Consider the following 21,292-nt stretch of genomic DNA (forward strand, 5'->3'; position numbering starts at 1 on the left):
CGGCCGGTGTCGTGCTCGGCGTGTCGTGTTTCCGAGAGACCTGTTTGCGCGGAGGCGCGCGCGCGGTCCGCCATCTGGCGGATAACGGTCATTGCCGTTTCTGTTATACGCCTATTACTACTATCATTATTATTAATATTATTATTATTATATACACGTAATAATATAATATGGTATATTATTATATACACCAACGATTTACATCGTCGTCGTCGTCATTATTATTATTAAAACACCGCAGCTCCCCGCAACCCCTTCCACACGAACGCTGCTGCTCGACCGAAGAACGACGACGACGGCTGGAAACCGGCCAACAGCAATACTCACCACCGCCGCCGCCGCCGCCGCCGCTGCCGCAGCGACGTCCGTGGTCCGACTCATTCATCGTTTCGCCGTCGTCGTTCCCGTAGTCTTTGCTGTGCCGTCTCTGTTGTTGCGTGTCGTGCGTGTCGTCAACGAGCGTACATAATAAAAAATATACACTTGTTGGTTGCGCGGTTATTATCACGCACACACATCGGTCCGGTTCTGTTTTATTTCGCGGTCCGACGTTTTTTGGTTTTTTCCCGTGATTTCAATTAACCTTTTTTTTATCGTCTTCGGAGTATATAATACATATTATTTAGGTGTTGTTATACTCGCGAATTTCGTTGTTCGAAATCCATCGATTTATCCGACTGAATGTACATAAAGCCATATGTAGTAAATATGTTAATCTATGATTGAGAACGAATCGCCAATACGAATGTTGACAATGAAATCGCCAGATCAAATATTATCACACCGGCCGTAGTGCTACAAAACGAGACGGTCGCCAATAATTCGTTTTATAACTATACTATTATTGTTGCTTACTTGCTTCGATTATTCATCTGCTGCTGCTGTCCATTGCTGCCCTACAAATAACAGTTGATTTGGGATTATAGGTAACATATTTCACGTATTTTTTAAGTTATAATGATATACTTTGACAGTTTAAAAAACTTGTAGATTTTAAGTTATCATTGCATTAAGTCATCGATTTTAACATTATTCGTTAGAATTTAAAAAATTTTACACATTCTTGTTACTATAATACTATAATATATTATCGTGATTCATGGTGAAAACAGAAAAATTACAAATAATACGTAACAAATACGCTGAATATTGAACGTATTTTTAATATAACATGAACCACCCGTCCATAAAAACGATAAGACATCTTATACCTGTTGGTCGTATCAAAATAATTAACTCGATTATCAGTCATCTTATCTACAATTAATAGTTACGAGAATACAAGAGTACACAACACGTCCTAACTATACTAGTGTGTAATATTGTGTATGCTCTTGTTATGTATATCTTAACCAACTGTTGTGATAAGGATCATTAAACATCATATATTTTCAAATTTTTAGGTAATATCTTTATATAATGTACTGTGTCAAGTGTACAGTAATATTTTTGTATATTCAAAAATAATTGTGATGCGAAATTTATCACAATTAATTTAATTTATTGTTGAATATATTATTTAATTTTTATAGAACATCGGGCTTTGAGGGTTAACTTTCAAAAAATAAAGATCCTATATAATTTGTTGTTGTAATAATTTAAATGAATAACTGTCGTTCATCTTTATACTTGAGTATTAATACCTACTCAAATTTAATCCCAAACCAAAGGCATCGTATTCATTTTGGTGGCCCTTTTGGTTGATATTTGATCAATCCTCGAATACATGACCTCGACAGCCCTTCGAACATCTGGAGGAAGGCAACATAGCGTGATATTCTAACGTTTGTATCTGGTAAAATTCTGCAGCACATAAAGAGTACACGGATTCAGGTTTTAATATCATCCAGTCTTTAAGAAGACGTTATACCCGAATGTGTTGTCTCCGTTGTACAAACGTATAACATAGCAAAACCTATTTTACGCGGGTTAGAACCATTCACAGCATTCATTCTGTAGCTATTACCAATAAACGACATTTTCTCACCGTAAAAAGGAGAACAATAAAATTATTGAGCAATATCGTTTATATTTTTTCGATATCGGAAATACCAAAAGATAATTATTTCAGACTTGAATAACTTTTTTTGTATTTGTGATATCAAAAAATAAAAATGATGTTGCACAGTAAATGTTCTCCTTTTTACTGTGTGAAAAATTCGTTTCTTATAGTTATGACTACAGCCTGAGTGGTTCTATCCCACATAAAATAGTTTTTGCTATATCGTACCTTTATAAGACGGAGACAACACATGTGGGTAAAGCGTTCTCTTAAGAAGAATTATTTGAATAATAATTATTTTTACATTATTATAAAATAAACCATTTAATCAATGAGATAGTGCTGTTTGGGTAGGTTATCGATGGACAAAATATGAAATGATTACAAAAAACCTTGCAAGGTACGTGGTTAGGTATTGCTAGAACAATATGTTATGTTTGATGTGTAACTTTTATGCAGCATTAAATAATATTATTAAACTTAATTATTTCACAAAAAAACTATATTACAAGTGTTGTAGTCAATATTATAATTGATAATATAAACTATTTTTTTTTATTTTTTTTCATGGTTTAGCATGAACAACTTTAGTTATTAGCTTACAACGTTATAAATATTAGTTAAATAACAAAAAATACATAGAATTTACTAGATTGCGTTATACAAACGTAGTAAAGATTTTTTTTAAAGTATAGCTTAAAGTTTAGATTGTTTAAAATGGCATCATTCTCATCATCTCGAAATATTTGAAATACTTTTGTTTTATCTTCAACATTTATTTATACTATATGTATACTTTACACAACAGCACACCATCGAAAAAGCACCTAAACCTGAAGTTAAATCTATGAAACTGTTCTTTATTTAAATTTTTTTTAATCAATGGAATCTTTGCCGGTGTGCTAAATTTGAACGTGAGTGAAATCTAATAGTCCAAAAAATAAATTACAAAACCCTTGCCCCTTGTGCTCGTCCCAATAGATCACGCCCGTATATGTCGCATAATATATCTCCTATATACTACCACCTAGAACGTACCACCTATATACGCGTTGTAATATTATATACAACCGATGACGTAGTCGTCCTTCTGCACACCTGCTGCTGCTGGTGCTGCTGTCATGCCAAGTATCTACTCTTTTACACACATACACACACGTGTGTACATAAAACATACACACATACACACACTCGACCGTCATCTGGGAAGCAGCACAAAAACGGCGTCGTGTGTCGTTTTTTTCTTTACAATATCCGTCTACTACGTTTGGTGGGTTGTGTTGTACCCCTCCGTATCGTCGCCGCCGAAGTCTCTCTCCTTTGGTCCCTCTCACTCGTTAGCTCTGTCTATTTTTCTTTCTCATTCTCTCTTTCTCCATGTGTCTACCGTCTACAGCGATATCGCCCATTCAAGTATCGTGTTACTTAACTATGGCGCGTACTCGTACTTACTCTGCACTACCTACTACAACCACCAATAGTACTACACTATACTCTGCAGCTATATCTCCTATTAGTGAGGAGAAGACTTTATATGTTTGTGTGTATTATAATCGAGGGAGAGCAGAAGGCTCATAGTATAAGTATATATATATAGGGATATATATTATAATATTAATATATAATATTATGGTGCCGTTTTCCTTATGCATGCGTGGTGCGTGCGTGCATGCATGTGCAACCGGTCGTCGCCATCGTGGTCGTCGTAGACCTAGTCTCTTTCGTTCGGTGACGATAAACAGTCGGGGACGGGGTCGGTGGGGACAGAAACGAGAGACGACCGTGTGTGTCGGAGAAATATACAGAGAACGAAAGGGCGGGCGGAGAAGCAAACTAATATTATATATATATATATATATTGAATGTGTGTGTGTGCGCGTGTGTGTGCGTGTGTGTGTGTGTGTGTGTGTGTGTGTATGTGCGATGGTAGACAGGAGAGATTCGTGGGAGAATTATGTTATGGCTAACCGAGCCGCCCGCGTAAAAAAGGGATGTGTACGTGTGGTTTTTGGAATATTATGCTCATTACTTATTGTGTTCTACAAGAGACGACGGCGACGAGTTCTTTGTGCCGAAAAAAAACCAACTGGTTTCGCACTCGCTGATGGTTTGTTGATTTTGTTTGCGCAATTGTGTGAACGTTATTGCATGCCAAAATATATTATCTTTATTACTTAATAATAATTACTCATTCATATGATCAATGATGCATTATCATTGATGAAAATATTTAAATCGGTTTATTTGAATGACGATGAATGCATTTTTTACGTACTTATCTACATAATACATATTATGTATACAGTGTGAGCTACACAGTACTTTCTTATTTTTTCATAAAACTAACACAGGAAAACCACAATTCCCACAAGTCTACCCTGTACAGTGTATATTATTATAATATATGTGCTATTATACTTAATTACGAATACATAAGATTATTGAGTTTTATTTTTATTAAACTGTTGAAAACACAAAGCAACGATATAGTATGTTAGAGAATTCTTAGATAAAACTAAAACATAATAATATCCGAGTTTTTAAATTATATATCTATATCTGGTGTCCAGATGGTGTGAAATATAATGAATGTTAGGTCATTTGTTTTTTATGCGCTTATATGTAGTATACTTTTATCTATGCAAATCGCCTAATATATAACATTATTTGTGTATATAATTAAAAGAGGATTAAGTGTATACTTTTTTCAAAGGATTTATATATAGATTATAGAGTTGTAGGTACTTATATAAATAATAACTATTCATTTCCCAATATTCGAGTTGTATAGTAGTTGTGCTAATGAATATTAAATATTCTTTGAAAAATATTTTCACTGTTTATTAATGACAATTACTATTTTAAATTGATATTTGCATGGTGTTGATACCGTTGATAGAAAACAATGGTAATGTAACCAATGATATTCAACTAATTTTGTTTTATTATATAGGTGAACAATTATACCCGCCGGTGGTCACTAAAAACAGTGGCTAACTCCGGGTTAGTATAGTATGGACTCTGACGAAGACTTCAAACATTATTCGTCGTGCTATTACGACGACGATTCTGATCGAGCTTTTTATCCAGAGAACGCACAACATCAACTTCAATTAGGCACTAAAAGTTGGCTCGACTGCGAAAAAACGCCAATAATAGTGACTCATCAGCAATCTCAGTGCCCGCCTCAACAGAGAATATTTGACAATATTGTGACATCGTCGAACAAAGTTTGTAATAGTAAAATCATAGAACGATGGACTACAAGTACTGAACTATCTAGAGACTTAACGTGTGATGTAGACGCCAATTCTCTACGTTCAGTAAGTACATATTTATTTTTACTTATTTGATTATTTATGTGAATTGTTAGTTAATCATGGGTTGTCTGTTAAGTAGTAGTTTAAACTTCTCAATTTAGACAAAGTTACCGAAATTTAAGTACTAAAACCTAATAATTACGCATTATATTATAGTTAATAGTAACTACAATATATATCAGCACGGTACAGAATCAATCAATATAGCATAAAAAAACTAATCTTAAGCACAACTTATAATAAACATTTTAAGTGTTTTTAATGCACTTTATTTGTTTTTTTTTTACAAAATAAATAAAAAAATTAACTTTAATGATTCTTAGTTTTATCAATGTTAATTTATTGAATCTGCAAATGTTTTTAGTATTTAAATAATGATTGTTTATAAGACTAATGGTGCTAATTAGTATGATTATTCATTATAAATATTGATTTAAGACCAATTTGATCATATTAATTTAAAATATTTTATATACCTATTAAAGCCTCTATTCAATAAAGTAATGCTGCTTCCTGCTTGTAATTATTGGTAAAGGTCCAATCGTGTCTTACCTCAATTATTTTAATAATAGTAAATTATAGTCCTCATATGTTGAAGGCAATTAAAAAAAAATTATGTCCTTAATAGAATGAATACAAAGCTATAATCTCATTTTATTTGCTTGTATAATGAGCCAATAAGGAACAAACAATTTATTTTTATTAATTCTGATTCTGAGCGAATCAATAAATAAATATTGATTTTATGCTTTTTTTCCAAAAAAATTTTTTAAGCAGTGAAGTTACATATTGTAGGAAATTTTGGCTCAGATCATAATAATTTTTTAATAATTTATCGCTAATATAAAATGAATGATAACAACTAATAATACATCGCTGTGCATATAGTTGACTGAAGCTAGTTAATCTTTTTAATTTGTTATTTTTCTCACTATACGTATACCCATAAAAATTTGCGTAATTACGATATACCAACTGCGTAATTTACTATAAACATACACTTGAGTGAATATTTCAATTCATTATTCTATATTGACGTGACGAAACGAGATGGGTCATTTATTTTTTTGTTATTCAGTATCTATTAGCTTATGTTTATTGATAAATTATTTTCCAACAGGTACTCGGTACCTATGTATAGGATTCTCAAGGAGAGTTTTAATAAACAAAAATTTCGAAATTTAGTACTATACCATCACTTTGAATCGCGAACGTCTCACCCCCGCCTTTTCGCCCCCGTCAAAAAATCCAGTCCCCGGATGTTTCGTTCCCAGCAATTTTTAAGATAGGACGTTTCGTCCCGGAGAGTTATTAGACATAGTACGTTTGGTCCCCGGCATATTTTGATAAGTACTTTAATTTTAAATGAACAATTTAATTTTTAAATGATAATATTACAAAATTACAAATACATAATCAATATTCACACAATATATTTATACTTTATTATACTATATTAGATATTACAGAAAAAAATAATATAATATAGGTATACAATTTTAAATCGTTAATTTGGAAGTTAACTATAGTCATCACTATAGGTGTAGGTACAAAATACAAATAATAAAATATAATAAATACAATTATTTAAAATCGTTGATTTGAAAATTTAAAGTAAACTTTCTTTAAGTATTCAATTCATGCAAGCTTCTCATTAATGTACTCAGTCATACGATTTCCCAAGTGTTTGTTATTTTTTTCTTGTTTGCTAGTATTATTACTTCGAAATTTAATATAATATAATGTCTGAATGCTACTTATTTAGAAACCTGAGAACCGAATGTCCTTTAATCAAAATATGCCGGGGACCAAACGTCCTATGTCTTATAACGTTATAACTCTCCAGGACGCGAAAAGTCCTATCTTAAAAATTTACGGAGACGAAACGTCCGTGGATTGGTTTTTTTGACGGTGACGAAACGGCGGGGACGAAACGTCTGTTTACCCATCACTTTAACCACACCAACCAATTCTTTATGTTCACATTAAACATATACAACAATATTTTTATAATTCAGATACAAAATAGTTAAAATAATATTTATTATCTGAATAATATTCAATATTAAACTAATAACAAATACAGATAAATATTAAATTTGTATAATATTATACCATTATATTATACGAGATATTATATACTCGTATTATTATTTTTATATTAATTTGTCGGGTTCTAATCTTCGCATTCCCAGTTTGGTAAAAAATATAAATGTTAGACAATAGTAAAAAGATAAAACTAGTATTCATTTCGAAGGCTTAGAAGATAATTTTTTTATTTTAACTCGTTTTATTCAGTAAGTTAAAAAATCTATTTAGTATTGATAAATCTCTGTCGAAATTATTTAAAAAGTTGATAATAATATTAAAGTGAAATAAAAATAACTTGATTTAAAAAGTTGACATTTTAGTAGAAAAGGTTTTTTCTCATCTCTAAAAGACATACATTTTGTAAAGATTATTTATCAGGATAATACTTATAATTTATAAATTATAGTTATAGTATAATTAGTGATTTGCATTATTTTTTTAATGTTTACGTGACTAAATATATATTAACTTCTGCGACCGTAGTCCATCCGGTGTTGGTGATGCGGTGCTGTGTGCATCCGGTTTTTCTATCTTCATTCACCTGACCGTTGCTTACAGGAAGTACTGCAGGAATAACAATAAAAACATCGTATACACGCCACTTATTCTGACGATTGTTATTATTAGATTCTTTAAAAAAAAAATTAATACGAGCAAAGGAAACGAACGATGGTTCTTTGGCGTTGACAATAAAAACAACGTAGACAGAAGCAACATAACAGATGATACAGAAAAATCAAAAGCGGGAGTGAAAAAGATTTATTATTGTTATCAGAAGGGTACTAAACTAAACCGGCCGCATCCATCCCTACATATTAAGTATATTATAATAGTGAAACAGCGGCGTTACGGTCTCCTCAACAATCTTGTAGTATTATAATGTCTTGTTGTTATTATTACAACGGCTATGATACTAATAACGTGTTCCGCCGGCGCGAGAAAAGACATTTCCGGTTTTTTAAATAACAATCACTATAGAATAGCGACATTTAACTCGTTAAAAAAAAAAGAATAATAATAGTAATAAAAAAAAAACGAAAATATGATGTCGGGGGCGACTCATTTAATCTTTAGATCTTCAGTTTGTGTTTATCAAGTGGTTACTGGGTACTAATAATAAAAATAACGCTGACGAAAGAAGAAATCATTTGTTATTATCATGAATAAGAAATATAATATATGTTTTTAAACATAAATATATTTATAAGCACAATCTCCATCACTCCGGTAGGTATACGGTTGTGAAATAAAATTAACGAAGTTGCTATCGATAAGTTTCAAATTTAAATACCTTATTTTTTGTGCGCCGTCTGCAGTTTTTTTCAAATCCTCGCAATTTTGTATTTGGTCCAATAATTGAATAATATAGATTTACTGATAATTCGTATTTCATCAGAGTCTAGAATTTTACGCAACAAATAATTGTGCTCATGGTTGTTGTATGTATAATTTATTGATTGTTATTCTTCAATTTTCAAATTCGCTTGAATAATAAATCCATGGTATGTAAAACAATTTTTTTGATCAAGGTGTCATTGGAACCTTTATTGTAAAATAGCCATGCATTAGCATATATTATTATGTCTACACGTATTATTATTATTATTATTATATGCATTATGGTGTTGATGGAGGTGGTGGTGGTGTTGTTGTCGATGGTGGACGATGATAGTAGTGGTGGCGGTGAATAATAATGAATGGATCTTTTAATATACACGTTACGTACATGAATAATCTCGGTGTCTTAGGGTATTTTATATTTTCTTTGTTTTACATGTCTGGACGATGAGTAGTTTACATGAGTGGCTCACGCGATGAATATTAATATCTCATAGGATTTTCACGGATTCAATAATCGTCAAACCTTTGAATTTCAATTGTGTTATTTTATTATTGTTATAAATCGTATAATGTCTACGATGTTTTTATATTTTATTAGTACCTTCAAGTAAACTGAAGAACTACATATTATATTTTGGAGTATTCGACGCCTAGAATGCTCAAATGAAATAATGATATTTTTTGTTTTATAAAATATACCAAAGTTGTCATTGCAGTCTGAAATAATAATAATGTATTTTTTTTTTAAACTTAACTTGGATAGCTGAATTGAAATACAACTCCATGAATACAAAAAGGTTTTTAATTATAAATCAAACAAAAATAACATTTCTTATCTACTGTGGTGAAAGGGTGCGTTGATGATGGTTATTCAGTAGAAACAGCTGTGGTGACTGGGTAACGACTCCTACACACAACCACAGTACCAGACTCCGCCGCCGTTGTTACACTGTTACAGACTGTAGTTGTAATGCTGCATGCTGATGCTGCTGTGTTCACAATATGCGTTTGCGTTTTATTTATATAAAATGTTTAACGCTCCTAAATCGTATGTTTCAATGAAAATAACTATATTTGAACATGTTATAACTTTATAAGTATAACATATTATTGTATTTTTCAATGAAACTCGATTGTCTACCCTGCATTTTGATTGATTAAATATTAATCTGTTCTCTTCGGTAGTCCCTCGAAATCATACTTTATACTTGGAAATCGTGTTAATGGAATTATGATCATTCCGTAATAATATAGAACTTTATATTATTATTATCAAGCTGCCTTTTATCGTATTAGTTATATTATATAATTATATATAATATTTAATATATATATAAATATATTAGTGTATTACCTATTCAGTATTCAGCCAAGATTAGTTTCACTTATATTATTCCTGTTATAATATCATAATATAATAATATTTATATTAATATGTAAAACGAGTCTTGTGTGAAACACATAACGAGCGACTATCTGTATAGCAATAGCAATAACGTTGCTCTCTCACACACACACGCACTTGTCTACGTTGTACAGTTGGATTGAAGCCAAGTTCCGACGAATTTTCATTATTTAGTCTCGCTTTAAATTCTGATGGTACTGTAGACTATACTCCACAACTGAATGTGATTGAAAATAATAATTTCGGATAACTACAATATCTTTTAAAAGTGAGTGTTCGTTTTTTATTATTATTTTTCATTAAATACCTATGTAGATTAAAATAATAACATCAAATATAATAATAATTTTTTTTTCATTATCATTATCTTGCCAATACCAAACGTTATACAGTAAACACGGAGTATTTAAATTATTGTGTTAGTTAAGCGTGGGCTTTTTGGAGGTGGTAGCGAATATTGTGTAGTTTCGTTATGATCAAGATGAGTACTATTTTTAGAATACATAGCATACATATATATTAACATTTACCACCTTTATATATGTATAAACTTGCACGCATATTAAATGTGTATATAATATATTATAATCATGGCTATCATTAGACATTATATTATAGATGTTCTTACTTATAGAAGAACATTGGTTGTGAACACGAGTAAACTTAAGTCGCAATATTTTATATTTTTTTTTTCATTTATTAGTATAATAATATATACACTGTAATACGTTGGAAAATATTTCTTTCTTCTCCTTTATGTTTATAGTAACAGATTGGTATATACTTTTGTCGAAGAATTTTTTCGATAGTAACTGTACAGAATTGATTTAAAAACTGTCTTTTTTTTTTTTTTGTTACATTATCCAGAACAGTTGATCTTCAACAGTTTATAATAAAAAACAAGGTTTTAATCACCATAAGCATAATAAAGAACGAGCGCCACCGCTTTTGTCTTCCATCAGCTTACTATTACTTGTAAAATGAGACGCCCGTTTGGTGTCTAATATCTGTTACATGTGTTTTCTCAGTATTCTCTGTTTTTATATACAAGGATTGTTCATTATGCTGTCTGTTATATAGTATATGGTTGTCTGGTGATAACCTATTTTACTCTTTTGACTTTCGTGTTAATGTGGTATTTGAAATTTCTGTGTTGAATTAATCATATATTATATTATGCTTTTTTTAAATATACGTGTTAACTAATAAATTTTTTTTCCACTCGATGGGCGATTCAAACAATAATATAATTTTTACACATTCGTCATCATTAGTAGCAACGAACGGACTAGCCATCAAATAAACTGAAAATATACAAACAATGACAGACAAATTGCTGACCAACAGTTTTGAATTGATTCGTTGCTACTATATACCGTGTATATTATAATAATATTGTTACTCGGTTATATTATCTAATTTTTCCATTCTCGTCAATCCAACTACTTTTCGTGCGCACACTTTTATTACACAGTTTAATAATAATATTCATCTATTCTATTCTTTCGGTTAATTTCAGTGGCAAAGCTCCTCTGCCTCTGGAACGATGGTGGTAATTCAATTAAATCAATTCGTTCCCAGCAACCGAATCAACCGGGGCCAAAGGCCGCCGAGTATACCGGTCATAATAATATTATTATAGGGGACCTCATGACCCGTCTGTAGTTTCTGCTACCAGGATTTTTTTTTCAATTACGTCCCGCCTTGTCCTTTTTATTAAACTAGACAGCGTCCCGTCTAATAACTAACCAACTTGGTCGTATTTAATTTCGTCGTTGTCATCTAGTTGCGTCGACCGTTTTTTGCCAAACAAAATATTAAATAAAAAAAAAATATCGGCATTATATAATATGATATGATAATATTCTATCCTAGCGTTCGACCGACGGTAGTATCATCGTTTGTATAACTGTCCTGTGTAGTAGGTAATAGTATATTATATTAATACATGGTTTTGAGAATAGTTTTATTTTCACTCTTTCGTTGCACACACACATGTACGCACAGGTGGCCGGCGGCGTCGGCGGTCAACTAGGAGTATTTTTTTTTTCGTTCATTCATTCATCGTCGTTCGTTCGCGTTCATTCATCGAGTTCGGGGCGGCCGGCCTACTCCTTGTGCCGTCGTCGACGTTCATTCATTCATCGTCGCTGCCGCCACCGCTCTCGCACGCACTCGCACGCATCGCCTCCTAACCCCTCCTCGCTCCATTACCCCGTGGTCCGCGACGCTTATGAGCGTTCTCTCCAAACACACGCGGCCCCGGTCTAGGCAGCGACCGCGGTGTTCTACATTATTTCTTCTGCCTTCACCATGTGTGCGTGTGCATGTGCGTGCGTTTCACACGCTGTATACAGAGCGAGCGGCGCACTCGCACGCACACGCTCCCGCTGCAGTGACGGCGGCGGCGGGCAGCTGTTGTTCATTCATAGAGTTGGTACTTGGTAGTAGTTGTCCGCCGACCTTGTTTTATCCCTTCTTTTTTTATTAAATTTTTTTTCGATGATCTTCGTATGTAACGTTTTCGTGTATTATTTTATTATTATCATTATATTATATATATATATATAAATTTACTTGTTAGAGCGAGTGCGTGCGTGTGTGTAGTACACGCAAGGTGAATTTGACCGCACTACACAATAAGTCTATGTGTGCATATTATAGAACTATATATTATTATACGACCGGTGCTACAGTTGTACCAAGCGCGACACACAACTGAATATGCATCCACTACAGCGTACTATTCATGATAATATTATTTATATATATAGTATATATTATTATATATTTATGCATAATGGAATCGCTCCCGTATTCCTCGTGTATTATAATGTTATATTATGTTATGATTATACCGCGATAACGAACAGGTACCTGCCACCAGTGCCACCTCCGTCCGCCGTCGCAGGTTAATCTAAATATTATGCCGAATATTTTTGTTAGTTCATTACTACATAACTCTATTACTATTTTCAATAATATAATATGTAATAATAATATGGCCCGTGTATCGCTGCAGTTATTGGATAAAATCAATGTCTAGACTGAAAAATTACAACCAATTCAAACGATTAATTATGTTTCGATCGGCGCTAAATACCCAGCTAATTGATTCTTTACATTTTTTTAGAAAGTTTAAAATTACACTATATAATAATTATGCAACGTCGGGGCATTTGCATTTCGAACATACGCGATGGTAGGAATTTTTTAACTGGAACATTTTTTTTGAAAAATAAAAATTATCGCACGCGTTTGTTAGTAAAATTATTATTATTCAATGTAATAGTGTTTTACTGCTGTATTAGTGTATTAAAATATCTTTGGCGTTTCTACATAAAATACCATTTAAAACATTTCATATAATATGCATTTTTAACAAAAAAAATATTTCAACTATCTATGTTTTTACTAGTAATTTATCTTTAGAAAAAATTAATATAGGTCGTTTAGAAAACCAAATATCAGATACATGTCACATAGGTGGAAGTTAAAATTAAAATAATAAACAAAATCATACTTTTTGTTATTTGTTCTTCATAATATAATTATGTATACATAATATACACATTGACCATGTTTGTTATGTTATTTGAAAAGTATTTCTAATAACAATTATTATGAACATATTTCATAATATCGTATTTATATTTTATGGTTCATGTATTTGTTAGGTTTTAATAAAAAAAAACATAATCTTAAAAATATTTATTAAATAATCATAGAATTACAATTCCTATTAGTTATTGGACTATAATAATAATATAACCTACTACTATAATATGGTTACAGGAATCTATACCTACTTATTTTATAATTTTAATCTTTTTTTCTTACTTTTGAATAATCAAGTTTATGCTAATGCTTTGAAAACTTCATAAATATATTTAAATAACTAGTAATGAATAATGATTTATAGAAGTAAAAATTGTACTAAGTTTGTTACATTTGAATTTGTAAATTGTATGAATCATCGTACATTTCTAGAACATAACTCATAAAGTCATATAAGTTTATTAAAAGCTGAATCACAAAAAATAATATTATTAACTAATGATCAATAATACTAAATTATAAATTTTAATGAATAGGTTTTTACTTTATCTTATTTATGAATATTGAATATTGCATGATATATACCTACATAGTATAATATACATCATAATTCATAGTATTAATGTATAATACATAAAAAAAACTGTGTGTCTTGTGTTTAGATCATTATAGTTTTGATTAGAACACAATTTATTTTAATTTAATATCAGAATATCGTATTTAAGTTAAAATAGTAGGTATATATTACTTATTATGGTGACTGCAGGTGACTAATTATTGTTATTACATAATAAAATTCGTTTGTTTTTATTAAATTTTGTACAAACAATTTTAAGTTACCTTAAAATTATTTTTACAGGTTAATTAACGTTTTTTTTTAATACAAAACCAACGTCTGTAATAGTGTATTATAAATGAGAAAATTTATAAACTAAAAATATTGATAAGAACTGTTCTGTTTTTCCAATGAGAGTATTAAACGCCGCTTATGTAATAATAATTAATTAACTTTAATATTTATTATCATATTATTCTATATAATATAATATAGTTACCTTTATGAGTAGAAATTATTAATTATGTGTGTACTTATTTTTTCCTTACCATATATAAAAATATTCAAAAAGTAACCAATAATAAATAATTATAAATGGTTTTATGCATTTTATAATGAATTTTAAAAATGTATTATTTATTAAAATTTGAATGGCTCTCATTCAGTCAATTTTGGTTTTAGAGCTATGGTTAATCGGTTAAAATGACTTAAAAAATTCAGTCAATCCAAATTTGGTATCAAAAATACCGGTTGTTATTAAAAAAAAAATAATAAATTGCATTGCGCATGCACGTACTCAGAGGGTTAAATATTTGAAATTTAACTGAAAATGTGTATTTATATACCACTAGCTTGTAAAAAAAATTCGATTTATTCCAACATAATCCGTCCGAAAAATTCAGTAGTCCCTGAATTGGTGAACACGCGGTATATGGTTATCACTTTATCAGACCATCTCTTTTTATAATAATTTAATTTCAATATTTAATGGAGATTCCAACTAACTCATCTTATTGGCCACATATTCACGCTGCACCACTGCAGCGTTTTTTTGAAAATAAGTAGTTGTTTTCATTTTTCTATGAGACACAGTTATTTTAAATAACTATACATTAATACATATATAATAGGTATGTATATATATATATATATATATATGCTGCCGACGACGACACAGCCACACAGCAGTATTCGGCAGACGTAAGAGTGGGGGTTGTAAATATGTGTGTGTGCGCACGGCAAGCAACGCACGTCACGTAACAATACGGCCAACATACTTTATACTTCTAAATTTCTAATAACTATTTGAATAATTAATTTTTTGGAATTATCTCTTCAACCGCACACCGAGTATTTGCGTTAAAAAAAGAAATCATGAAAATTGGTCCACTAGAACTTCAGATAATATATAACTGTCACAAGAAATCGCCACACGTTTTAACAATATTTAAAGATAAAAAGATAAAATACCTCATTCGACGTTCGGAATAATAATAATCCATATATTTTAATATACACTTTTTTTGTATCTAGGACCCGAGAAAAGGAACTAATATGTTGCCAATACTTCTCCTCCAGTCCCCATCATCGTTATTTAAAAATATTTAAATATGTTATTACTATACAGATTAATTGTTAATTATTTAATATTGTTCTAGCTGGTATTTGTTTTTATAATAATTTAAATATACTGAATATAATCACTTGAAAACATGACCAAAATATTATAATAAATTAATAACTTGATGTTATTGTAATATTATTACGTAATTTAAACTTTAATATTATACATTTTAACTGTAGGTTATGTTATAATAACGCCAACATTATAATATTTGATATTTAACAAAATACTGACGTTATTATAATATTGATGTTACACAATTGCTGTCTGGGATATAATATCATGAATAAATACAAATTAAGTATTTATAAATAATAGGTAACTAATAAGTGTATTTTTCACATATGTTAGGTACTTACATAGATTAACATTTAACAACCACATTTTGGAGTGATATATGTATCCCTTTATAAAATATAGTGTCATGTACTTTGTATTTGCACCTGCAATTATATAATATATATACACTTAAGTTGTATAGGTGTTGTATATATTAGACTTATGTTGCAACAATTATGACTAGTGGCGAGACCGTGTAATATACACGCATAAAATTATATTATTCAACAGCATAAAGCACTTTTGTTTTAATATATTTTTTTCTCTGCTGTGATTAATCTTATAATGATGTATTTAGTATGTCAAATTTTAATATGCCCATTGTTTATACTACGAATTATTTACTACCTAACCTATACAATATTAGTTCGTAGTTCATACCTCTATAAATCTTGTCATTCCATTAATATTATATTATCAGTATCATTGTGTATATTGATGTTTATTATATATTATGTGTAGTATAATATATATATGTGGTATTTCGAGGTTTTTTTACTCTGTTGTTTGATTGATGCCTTTTACGTATCTAAGAGAAAATTATTATATTTTAGCTTAACGTGGATTCATATCACAGTTTTTTTTTATTGAGTCTTATCATTAAAATTATGATCTATCTAATTATATTATATAATAATATTAAACACCAGTAAATAACATTTAAAGAAAGTCTATACCAGAACATGTAAATTATACCATTATACTCATATATTGGCTTTATTATTTGCAACATGCTCTGTAATGTTCTGATTTTTATTAAAAACAGTGCTTTCAAATTTTTATGCGTACATAGTAGTGGTTTATTATAGTTTGATGAAAATCATAACAAACTAGTATTTTTATATAAATATTTAACAATAGGAACTTACAGTAATATAAAAGTAAGCCAATTTTTTTTTAAATGTTATGACAATATGTTTATGTGTACATTATATATACATATAATAATATTTATGATATTTTTTGAATTTTAATTAAATTTTGAACTTTTGAACTTAATACTTTTTATATCGTATTGCAATAAATTGTTTACAGTAGGCACATTTCTATTAAATCTTTTTACACGATTTTTCTATTATATGCATTTAAACTTACAGTTTAATTTTGTGAAAATTACTTAATTATACTTTACCCTTTAAATTTCGAATACATAAAGTTGATCGTTCGTTTGTTGTCAAATGTAGGTAGACGTACCTATTACATACTTATGACTCGTAGCGTTGATTTTTCAACACCTATACTATTAAATTGATACTTATCTAAATTTTATTTCTTTGAAATAGATACATAAACTTCTTAGTGAAATTAAAAAAAAAAAAAAATACAAAGCTACGCGTCACCGATAATATTTTCCTCTTTTAATTCGATAATAGGTCAATCAACTATAATATATTGACCTAAAGACCAATGTTGGTCTAACAAAAAGTATAAATTTGTTTTATTACTTGTAATACGATAGACATATAATAAATAGTAAATACATATGTTGCCGTCCTTTCCATGTGTTTCATACAAAATTGGATGACAAATTTGTGATGACTATTTGTTTAATTTGACTTATTTTTATTGTTTATATGAGTTTATAGTGCGTATTCATTGCTACATTATAAATTAAACATTGCAATTGAATATTGCATAAAAACATTAAAAACATAAATATTTTGTACTATGTCTTAGACAAAATTACGTTTTTAATTTATCATAAAGATAGTTGATGTACAACCTATAACTAATTAAATAGAAAGAAAGAAAAATTAACGTAAGCAAATAATTTCTAACCAAATTATCAATTATTTTTACAGGACATGTCTTCTGGTGGTGAAGATTTTCAATGTAGCCCAAATAATATGATGCCATCATCTGTGTCTTCAACAATTATGTTGAACAGCAATAGCAGTACGAACGATATGAACGGAGTTTCGACTGGTGAAAATAGTTGTGGAGGACTTGTAGTTATTAAACAAGAACCCAACACACTGCAAGATTATAAAAGCATCTCGACCAACTACAGTAATAATACAACAGAAGGATGTAATATGCTTCAAAAAGTACCTTCATTAAGTGATCTTTCCGATCCAGAAAATTCTTTAGGTATGTATAATGGATATTGTATACTAAATGTTATAACTTAAAACTACTATTTTCACTAGATTTTTTTATATTAGTGGTAATACTATTTGTTTCCGGTATATTATTAATAGTATTAATAAATGCTCAATATTTTTCTAGGACCGTTGTTTAGTCGGTCGAGTATATAATATATTCAGGGTTTTATTTCCATTATTTTACGTATTGGACTATAAATAAAATAAACATACTTAAATAATTTATAATTTTAAGGTTACAATTACAATTTATATACCAACACTACTGCATAATACATAAAGTTTACACCTGTACTTGCGTAATAGATTAAATCAAATCCAGATTTTAGGCAGCGCATGCCACATATTATTTCTGATATAAGTTAACACTTTTTCAACTCAACGAGTAACTAAAGTATAATATAGAAAGTAACGATGATGATTTTTACCGTATTTAATCATTAACATTTTTTTTATGACCTAATGAAATTAACTTTTTAATGTACGAGTATTCCAGTTTTAAAGATGTCGTCAGAGTTAGAATTAAGAAATTTTGTATCGCTGGTATATTTCATAAATTTATGTTTTATAGAAATATAGATTTCTATAGACCTACTTATATTATATAGTATATTTTAATATACCATATTAATAGGTAATTACTAATTTGTAAAATTAGTGGGAGTCCGATATAATTTTATTATGAAAACATAAAGAGTAGGTACTTGTTACTCCCACGTCCTTTCATTCAAGACCTGTATAGTAATTGGGAGAGCGGACAATGTCTCCTCTATGTTACTGTTTGCCTCTCGAGCTAAGCAATTAATTCAATCATTTTAAAATAATATATCATAGTTTACTATTTATGTCATGTATGTAGGTTAATATTTATAGTTAATAATTTATATATTTATAGTTAATAATTTATATATTTATAGTTAATAATTTATATATTTATTGTTAATAATTTATATATTTTAACAGTCCCTTTGTCTACTCTTCGAGAAATTTTAGGATGGTTATAAAGTGCATTATACATGAGGCAGCAATATTATGGTATATAACATAGGTATACTTACAGCTTTACAGGATGTTATTTTCATAATACTAATATTTAAATCGTTTTACTGCGTTTTATGGAAACAGTGAATATTTCGTAGATACTTAAATACCTACTTGAATTTAATTATTCCGCTTTAAGCTATTTTTCTGTATGAATTAAAAAAAAAAACTCTAATCTATTTTTTAAGCACAATATCGCGAAACGAATTTTTCATAATATATCTCTAAAAAATATTATGTCAACTTCAAAGTTTGTTATATTTTGCCAGATATCCATATGCAAAAAAATGTTTCATTAACCTTCAATAAGCATGTTTTTTTATTATGCTTAAATAAGTCAGTTTCGTGTGCTTGACATTATTCTCATTTACTATTATTTATCATACTATTGTAGCTATACTTCAATACGGTAATACTATATGTTTATCTAATATAATATTATGTCATATTGTCGTTAAATAATTTGAGCAAAGCATTCCAAACCTTTGTACTTAACTTTGATAAAATTTTCAGTATGTTGATATATGCCATGCAACAATAGTGTATACAAAACAAAAATAAACGTTTTTAGTAGGTATAGTAATTCATATTTAAATATTTACCCTAATTAACTATATGAAAAGTATATATACGTCAATCCACTTATTCATCTATCTAAATATTGCAGGATACACCTACCAAACTGTTTGTTTAACATATATAAATTATAGTTATACTGATCGCTGCTTGTTATCCATATCGTAAATAATATTTTCATAGAAAAATTGTTAAGTACGTTTCTAAACTATTATGAGGGAATGGAGCAATTAAGAGTGGAGGAGTGTTTCGAACGTGGCAATCAATTAAAATCACAATTAAAACCAGTCAAATAATGAGTAGAATAATATACAGCTATAGTCAACATTAACGTTTTAAAAAAAAATTTAAATAACCAATACAAATATAAACAGAAAACAATCATAAAAACCCAAAAACCGATTATACCAATGCGCTATTCTTTAAATGTCATTAAAATATGCTAACTATGAATACAAAAACACGCTCATGACATTAAGAGAACTTTCGCATTTCGAGGTGTTTGATATAGGCGATTTAAATCAAATGAGTACAAAATTAAAATTCTATAAATCTTAAATATATTTTAATATTTTCTCAAAGTTCTTGACTTACAAGTGGTCCTATGCCCATAATCCATATATGTACCATTATCGTTTGTTACATTTATTTACAAGATTATAATGTATAAAAAAGGTTATGCTAAAAAAAATTAATTATTATCATACATACAATCTAATTAGAAACTAAAGTAAGTACCTTTACTTAAACTAAAACAAAAATACAACATTTACACTATCGTAAACTCAAAGCGTATTTATTTTTGTGATAATATGTTGTGTTAATACAAAAAAAGTTATTATTGTTTTAAAATCCATTATTTTTATAGTTATTGAACTTTAACAAACATTTTTTTATTAAAGATGTTAAGAAAATAAAACAAAAGCTACAATATATATAGGAAATATTGTCTTCTGTAACGTGTATAAATTTGGTTTTTCAAATATGACTGCAGTCTGAATAGTTTTTTTTTCACGCTAAACAGTGTTGACTAACGATTTATGAGTGTGTAACGTCCTCATCACAAAATTACATCAATGAAGGCACATATTGCTTCGATATCAAAGCCGAATGCGTTTCATTGTGTTGTCAATAAAAATAAAGATAAGAAATCTTGTCAATATAATGGATATAGCATTGAAATGTATTACATGTAAGTAAGTTGTAGTTAAGTATAAAACGTGTCGAATTTACCATACACTTAATGGAGCTCAACATTTGTATTCATTTTCACCCGCTGTGGACAAAAAATGTCAGTTTAAAGATCAATTTTTTTTTTGTTCGAAAAACGATAA

At 29.3% G+C, this 21,292-nt stretch overlaps 1 protein-coding gene across 1 annotated transcript in view; it reads left to right on the forward strand.

The window, feature by feature from the left end:
* The first annotated feature begins 385 nt into the window (after positions 1-385).
* The window catches only part of LOC107171889 (uncharacterized), a 61,428-nt gene continuing 40,521 nt past the window's right edge, over positions 386-21,292 (forward strand). Inside the window, exons 1-3 of the mRNA XM_089215618.1 lie at positions 386-926; positions 4,956-5,325; positions 18,039-18,327. Of these exons, the coding sequence (XP_089071744.1) occupies positions 5,017-5,325; positions 18,039-18,327 (598 nt within the window). The 5' untranslated portion in view covers positions 386-926; positions 4,956-5,016. The remainder of the gene's footprint in view (positions 927-4,955; positions 5,326-18,038; positions 18,328-21,292) is intronic.

Source organism: Diuraphis noxia, unplaced genomic scaffold, assembly GCF_037042655.1.
Source record: "Diuraphis noxia isolate RWA-SAM2 unplaced genomic scaffold, SU_Dnox_SAM2 contig0001, whole genome shotgun sequence".
In the NCBI taxonomy this organism is placed as follows: Eukaryota; Metazoa; Arthropoda; class Insecta; order Hemiptera; family Aphididae; genus Diuraphis; species Diuraphis noxia.